The 8,061-nt window shown below is 55.1% G+C and overlaps 1 protein-coding gene across 1 annotated transcript; it reads right to left on the reverse strand.

Moving 5' to 3' along the window:
• Positions 1–775: 775 nt before the first annotated feature.
• ELF3 (E74 like ETS transcription factor 3) lies at positions 776–6,177 on the reverse strand. Its single transcript, XM_053607269.1, has 9 exons — positions 6,058–6,177; positions 5,478–5,648; positions 4,909–5,130; positions 4,673–4,768; positions 4,358–4,477; positions 4,089–4,178; positions 3,808–3,924; positions 2,600–2,795; positions 776–1,602 (listed from the first exon to the last, which is right to left on the reverse strand). The coding sequence occupies exons 2-9, from the start codon at positions 5,638–5,640 to the stop codon at positions 1,488–1,490; spliced, it is 1,119 nt and encodes a 372-aa protein (XP_053463244.1). The 5' UTR covers positions 5,641–5,648; positions 6,058–6,177; the 3' UTR covers positions 776–1,487.
• Between the last annotated feature and the right edge of the window lie 1,884 nt (positions 6,178–8,061).

Raw genomic sequence — 8,061 nt, forward strand, 5'->3', positions numbered from 1 at the left:
AATCGCTTAAGCCTGAGAGTTTGAGGTTGCTGTGAGCTGTGACACCACGGCACTCTACCCAGGGTGACAGCTTGAGATTCTGTCTCAAAAAAAAAAAAAGAATTAAGTTAGAAGAGCCCCGAATGGATGGAGAAAAGCTGCCAGGAAAGAAAGGCTGAAGGGCAGAAACAACGTGCAACGTGCACCTACTGAACCTCATTTTCTGCATTTGTAAATGGGATAAATCCCCTTCTCTTCTTGGGAGAGGATTAAGTGGAGCCAAGCACAGTGCCTGGTGTGAGACTAGGCTATCAACAAACGTCAACCCTTCCCTCATTCCTTATTAGCTCCACTTCGTTTGTTTTCATGTCAGACACGAAAGCTAGGGTTTATACTACAGTTATTTAGTTTACCGCCAACTTGGCTAAAACACAAAAGCATCAGTTACACACGGCAGGACATACAATCCCAGACTTCTTATAGAACATCAGGTCCAAACCCCAGACTTACAGGAGGAAGCTGCCCCAGAGAGGGCAGACTTGGCCAAGGTCACTGCAGCAAAGTGTCACAGCAGCAGGAGAGCCTCTGGCCTCAGCTTTCTGAGCTGATGTCCTAAGATTTTGCAGTTGAGAATGGCCTCACCCGATTCCTACTCGTAAGCCCAGCCCTCCTGTTCTAGGAAGCTGCATACCTCCTCTCCCACCTGCCTCTACCCTAACCTCAGTCCGGTAGACCCCAGTCTTCCCTCCCTATCCAATCAAGAAGCCCAAATTTCAGTACACAGGTAGTTAAGAGAAAGGTTAGAAAAAGCCCAGAAGGCACTTTATTGGAGGTCTTTGCCTCCATACACAGGAGAAAGGAGCCAGGAGCCCCAGCCTGAGGGCTCTGGCATCACCCCATCCCTTGCTGGCCAGGGCCTTAGAACAGTCAGTATGGCCACCAGCACTTGGTGGGGGAGGAGTAGGGAGGGTAATGTTTTAGAAAAAATAGATCTCTATATACATCTGACATATTTATAGCACATAAATTAGGGAGTGCTTTGACCCCTGCCCATGAAACCCAAGCACTGAACAGGTAGGTGGAAGCCAGTCCAGAGAACGGGCGCTGGAGGACCCCACTTAGGCCTCTCTGTTTTCTCTGTCACAGTGTAAGCCTAGGGCCGCCCCTGGCCTCCTTGATTCAGTCCAGGCATCTGCAGAAGGAAGATGTCTTCTGCAGCTGGTATCTGGGATTGGGTTTGAGGAGGCACCAGATAAATGAGCCGCACTCACAGAGGACTAGTTGCTTCGCCTCCAGGGTTTGTAATTCCAAGAGGAGGGCAGGGAGGAGAAGACGCGGGCTCCAAATCCCGGGGCAGTGGCTGATGATATACCAGAACTTCAGCTTCTCTCCACAGCACAGCAGGGAGCCTGCCTGAGCAGAGGGTCCTTCCGGCCTGCTTGTTCTCCCAGGAGGGGCTGCGGGCCTACAGTGGTCCCTGAGTTTGGTCCAGGCTCTAGTTGAGACCCTCAGTTCCGATTCTGGATAACCTCTTCCTCCTTCCAGCCACTGGAGTTTTTGCCAAACTTGTAGACAAGCCGCCGACCGTCCACCCGTTCCAGGATCTCCCGTTTGTAGTAGTACCTGGGTGGGGAGGAAAAGGTCAGAAGTGCTCAGGCATGAAACAAGCCCTGGACCGCCCCACCACCAACACCTTGCCTCCCGTCCAGCCACATTATCCTCAGGTGACCTGTCCCCACTGGTTTCCACCAGACTAACTAGAGTCTGACCCTCACTGTTTTTTTTTTTTCTTCTCTGAGACAGAATCTCACTATGTTGCCCTGGGTAGTGTCACAGAATCATAGCTCACAGCAACCTCTAACTCCTGGGCTCAAGTGATCCTCTTGTCTCACCTTCTGAGTTGCTGGGACTACAGGTGCCTACTACAACGCCCGGCTGGTTTTTAGAGGTAGGATCTCACTCTTGCTCAGGCTGGTCTCGAACTCCTGACGGCCTGCAATCCACCCGCCTTGGCCCCACAGAGTGCTAGGATTATAGGCTGAGACACCATATCTGGCCTGACTCCCATTTCTTTAACTCTGTTCTTCTTCCCACCTGTAAGGAGAAGCTGTCTGCTCTGTTGCCACACTGGCCTGCACTGTAATTGTGTCCAGGGAACCTGGTGGCTCTGCCCTTGCCTCTCTGGATCTTATAGCTATGTGTTGGGGCTTATCATGAAACCATATGATTTTAGGGCTAGACAGGACTGTAAGATAATCTAGTTCACCTTGGTTTGTACATATGAGGACACTGAGGCTCAGAGACAAACAACTTAATTACTTCAACAGTGGGAGGGCCAGGCCCTGGCGTGGGTACCCTTCATCTAGGTATTTTCCTGCGGACAAGCCTAGGTAGGGACACCAAGAAATGTTGCCAACAGGTAAGTATACTGTGTCTGCTCTGCGCCAGGCTAATGCCTTCTCCCTGTTGGCATTTAGGCAGACAAGCTGTCATCCTCACTCCACAGGACTCAGAACTTGTCCCATAAAGTCAGATCGGCAAGTTCCTGCATCCATCCCAAAGTCAGATCGGCAAGTTCCTGCATCCATCCCCAACTTGAAGGTCCCGGCCACCAGCTCACCTCATGGCCCGGCTCAGCTTTTCGTAGGTCATGTTGCTGTTCTTTTTCTTCTGGCCCCACAGCTGGGCCACAGCCTCAGAGCGCAGGAACTTGAAGACACCCTCATGCCGGTTCTCCCACTTCATGAGGCCCTCATTGAGCTCTGGGTGGATGAGGATGTCACGGATAAACTCCCACAAGTGGGTGCCTCTGGGGGCTGCAAGGCCAGATTCCATCAGTTAGCGCCTGGGCGTCCCCTCTCACCCAAAGCCAGCGAGCCCTGTCCGTCCCAGCACACTGCTGACGTGGGGCTGTGGAGCAGACCCCTTCAGAGACCCTCATTGGGCCCCTTGGGCATATACTCCAGGGGCTGCTTCCCTCCTCAGCTCCTCACTAGACCAGAGGCTGTGTCTGGAAAGACCCTACTACCTGGCACAGACATCCCATTCATTCCAGAGTTGAGGTGGGATCCAACAGTGGCCGAGACACGTTACTGCCTGGCGGGGCTCATCTTTCAGTAGGGCCCACAGTGAAAGCAAACACACCAAGAGGTGGTCAGGGCTCACAAGTGCAGGCACCAGAGAGCTGGCCCTAGTCTAGGGGATGAGGGGACAGCTTCCTGGAAAAATAACTCCCTGAGGATAAGACAAACAGGCTGTGTGTGTATGTGTGTGTATACACGTGTGAGAAAAAAGAAAGGAAGTGGAGAGGCAAGAAAGACCTTTGGGGCAATCTCCTAGTGGTTCACAGTGGCTGGAGCACACAGTGCCTGAGGCCAGGGGGACAGAATGACTCACGGCAGGAGGGCCCTCCCAATCTTCAGCAGGGTGGGAGCCCAGTGGCCAAGGCATTATCCTTTTTGCCTAGAGTCTCAGCCCCCTGTAGCTCTTGGGGCCCAACTAAACATCTACCAGCTGCTCCTCACACCACCAGGAACGTCCCAGCAGGCAAGACAGGCCAAGGACAGACAAAACTGGAGTGCGTGGGTAGGAAATCTAAACTCCAGGGCCATGGGCCTCCCTCCAAGAGCCTCAGTCTCTCCTCCTCTGCAGGACCACACAACCAGGCTCCATAATCACATGGCAACTAATGCCATAAAGCCACTCACTATGCACAGGCTTCATGAAAGAAGGCTGGCCATGAGAGAGGCCAGAGAAAGCAGAAGGCGGCCCCACTACGGGCAGCAGTGCTGCCAGAGGCCCTGCGCGGCGCAGGCAGCCCGGGCTCACCATGCTTGCTCTTCTTGCCCTCCAGACACTCCCAGTACTCTTTGCTCAGCTTTCGGGGCCGGCCCCGTTTCCGCTTGCCATGCTTAGGGTCCCCCTTCTTATAATCAGAGAAGCCATCTGTGGGGACAGGAAGGGGGTGGGAGGTCAGGAGAGGGACAGCACAGTTGGAGGCACAGCCCTTCTGAAGGAAAAACCTGCAGGAGAGCAGTGGGGGAAGGGGCTGGGCCCCAGGCACTGCTGAATGGGACACCCTCCTAGGGACCAGGGCCCCCTGGACTCACCTCTGGGGAAGATCTTGTTGTCAGTGAGATCCAGGTCTACATCGCTTCCACCGGAGTCGGAGGAGTGAGAGCTCTGAGAAGTGCCAGTCCCTGTGGGTGAGGTCAGAATGAGGGTCCTGGCCAGCCCCAGCCTCTGCTGGACAGGGATGCAAGCCTCCTGGGACATGCTGCCCAGCCAGCTGCTGCTCCTACCGGAAGGCAGGGGTGTAAGTTCTGGGAACCAGGGGCACTTGGGGTAAGGGAGGCTGTGGCCCAGACAGGGCCCTCACCTGTGGTGGAGACGTCTGAGCTGCCGGGGGAGGGGGCTCTTGCGCCATAGCTGCCAGGGTGGTACGGGCTGACCTGGCGACAATCATCCAGCAGCTCCTGGGTGAAAGGGCTGCCCTGGTCTGGGGATAGGAGGTGAGAGATCAGGGGACCAGGCAAGTATAGGTCAATCTGATGGCCTGCTCGGCTGGCAGTTTTCTAGTTGAGGAAGGAAGAAGTCTGGGGGGATGGGGAGGAGGATCATCTCTAGCACTCTGGGGAGGGACAAGGATGAAATAGGATAGGCTGGAGAAGGAGAGAGAAAAATGGGATCTCACCAAAGGGGCCTAGGTTTTCGAGGGCATCATGAAAGGCCACGCCATCTTTCTCCAGCAGCTCAATGATCCAGCTGAGTTCATCAGAGGAGCTGGAAGCTGGCAAGGCAAGAAAGAGAGGTCACAATCCCCCCAGTGCCACCCCCATGCCCAGCTTGAGCTCCAGGACTAGACTCAGAAAACAGCCAACCCTCCCCTCCAGCCCCAGGCCCCCAGTGGCACCAGTGGCCTAGACTCACTGAGGTCCCGCAGCTGGGCATGGAGCTGGTCCCCCAGAGGCCCGAAGACTAGACGCAGCTCCTCAAGAGCACAGTTGCACAGGGTGGCGCCATCCATGTCACACCGTGAGAAGTCAATAGAGCTCGCATCGTACTTGTTCTTCTCCACTTGGTAGCTGATCCAGTCCAGAACCTGTGCCTTGGACCAGAACTGGGGCTCCTCCTGGGACCAGCTGGCCTGCTCTGTGGGGGGACAGCACCACATGGGCTCAGTCGGTGGCCTGTAGCCCTCACTGCCCCACTTCTGGCACCTGGGGCTTCCCACCCCAGCCCTCTGAGTCCCCCCTCCCCCAGAGTGGCAGGAGATGGCACTCACAGCACCCTCATCATTAGTACCTGCCTGGTATCTCCCTTGGCCTGACACAGCACCCACAACCCCAACACCTGGGCCACTTACACCTCCTTAGCCCCTGCCCTGGAATTCGCTTGGAGATACTCCTCCCTGCCTGTTACCCCATTTGTCTAACAGGCTCTTGGATGGATCTGTCTCCCCCTCCCAAAGGCACCTCATCCCACCCCTCAGGACCCACCTGTACCCTCCAGTGACATCTGGGGGTTGCTGAGGGTCAGCACTGTATCATCGGCCCCGAAGGCGGGAGCAGGGGGAGCAGAGGCCAGGGTGGGGTCCTCTGCGCTGTACATAGCACTGAAGTAGTTGCTAAAAACGTTGCTGATCTCACAGGTTGCAGCCATGAGGCCACCTGGGGAGAGGGAACGGGCTGGTGAGGGGCCAGGGTCCTCCCATGACACTCCCAGATACTCTGCTCTATTCCGGCAGGAATAGTCTCAAGTGGCAAGAAAGTTGACAACTTTGTGGACATCCTCTCTTCCAGAAGGGCTTCTAGATCTCAAAACAAGGTGGATCCCACAAGACCCTCCTGCTGGGGCTCCCTCCTCAGATTGTGCAGCCCCTTGAGCCAGACTGGTAGTCATGGCCACACTGTCCCTCACAGAGACAGTCTCTCTGCTACCTTCAAGACACCCACAGCCCTACACTCCTGCTCAGAGAATCTAGATTGGAGAGGGCAGGTTCAGAACTGCAAATCCACTAGACCCCTCCTCCCCAGTTTCCCAAGGCCTGGGCCAGGGACTAACAGGTAGGGGTCCTACCGGAATGGGAGTACGAGTGTGGCAGGCAGGAGGGTTTAAGAAGCCACAGGTAGGAGAGAAATCCAGACAATGAGCAGTCACCAGGTAGCGCGCGCGGAGGTGTCTGGCCACTGTGCGCCCCCACCCCGCCCTAAATAGAGCCATGCAGGAGCTCCTCCTCCAGCCTGGGCTTTTATAGCCTGTCCCTGGTGGTAACCTGAGCTGGTGGCTCATTGGACAGAGGGGATTTCCTGGCCTTTAGACTGGGCTCCTGGCCCCAGGTGATTTGCATATTCTGTGCCACTTGGCCCGGATCCTAGCAGGAGGTGCTGGGAAATCAGGCCCAGCTGGTTTAATGATTATCAGAGTCTGTCATCCCGCACCCTCTGGGGTTGGGCACAGGGCACTGGCCTGGGCAGGTGGCGGGAATGGTGCTGGGGTGGGCATCTGTGCTTTGGGCTGCCCTCTGGCCCAGTAAATTCCTCCCGGTGGCCAGGCTAGGGATTAGCCAGGTAGGAGAAGAGCAAGTGGGGGAACGTGAGCTCCTGGCTTAACTAGGTCAGAAGGGCTCCTAGACCCCAAACGTCCAGAGATCTGGGGACAATGGGAACTAATAGAGAAGATATTGAAGTTTAGGGATTGTTCCCACAACACCCAGCACGCTGGGCACAGCCCGGGTGATTCCCCAGGCTTGATGCTGGACAATATTTATGAGCTACTAGATATGGGCCTGCCAGCCTAGTCCCCGGCCCCGAGGTTCCTGCCTTAGGGCCTATTCTCTGGCACCCACTTTGTTGGCAAAGTCTCAGCACCCATTGCTTGCCCAGACTCCATCCAAGCATCAGTGTTGCTATAGCCACTTCCGGAAAGACTGGGGTGTATTGAAAGTTCTTCCCTCAGCACCTGAAGGAGCCCTCCTGGCCTAAGGGCTGCTGGAGGTGCGGAGTCTACCTCGTTAGGTTTATCCCCTTGCCCCTCCTCCACCTAATCCGGGGTCGGCTGGTCTGTTTTCCAGTTTCTGTCTTCTGCCCTCTAGTGGTCAGAAGCCTGACTACCTGGGTCATGTCACTCAAAGAAGAAAAGAGGTATAGTATTTCATCCTCACACATACACAAAACCCAGTAGAGAATGCACAGCTATCCCCATTTTATAGATCAGAAAATTGCAACTTGGAGAGTTGAATGGCTTGCCCAGACCACACAGAGTTAGTTAAACGATGGGGCTGAGGATTAAATCCAGGTATGTTGTACACTGAAACTCCCACTCCTTCCCTGGACAGCACCAGATGTCTTCTGGCTTCAGAGTCCTCCCACTCAGCCCCATGACCAGAGCTTGCCACTCTGCGGCGGTCAGTGGGTCCCCCATGTCTGTGGTTCTCAGTGGACTCAGCCCAAAACACAATAGCCTAGTCCCTGTCTGCAAATCTGTGATCTTGGGCAAGACCCTTGCATTCTCAGTTCAGTTTCCACATCTGTAAAAATAAGGTTGTTTGGATTTAATATTCCCTAAGATATCTCCTAGATCTAGGTTTTTAGGCACCTAAAATGTAGGATCTCTCTCCTCCTTCACCTCCTTCAACCAGGGTGGGTGAAATGGTTATTAAAAAAGACAAAACAAAACAAAAAGGTGACTCCACCCCCAGAGATACTCTTTTCTTTAACTCTATTGCCTGAGGACTAAAAAAGTCCTTCCCAAAGAATCTGCATCTCGTTTTCCTCATTTCAGAAACTGGTGCCTAAGAGAGAGGGCGAAGGTCCAGGATCCCTCCACCGGGCCAGGGGGCAGGAGAGCCTGGGGCTTGGGTAGGATTTTCCCCAGCCCTTCAGGGGGCCTCCCCCAGGGAGCCCGAGGCGGCACACCCTCTGCGCAGTCACTCACCCTGGAATGCGGGAGAACCGGCTTCTAGCCCGGGGCTGCTCACGTGCTCCCTGCCCTGAAGAGCACCTGGCTGGGTTCCGGACGGTGGGAGAGGAGGATGTGTGGAGTCTCAGAAGGATATCAACTCCCTGGGCTTCATGAGGCTTC

Source organism: Nycticebus coucang, chromosome 10 (assembly GCF_027406575.1).
Source record: "Nycticebus coucang isolate mNycCou1 chromosome 10, mNycCou1.pri, whole genome shotgun sequence".
Classification (NCBI taxonomy): Eukaryota; Metazoa; Chordata; class Mammalia; order Primates; family Lorisidae; genus Nycticebus; species Nycticebus coucang.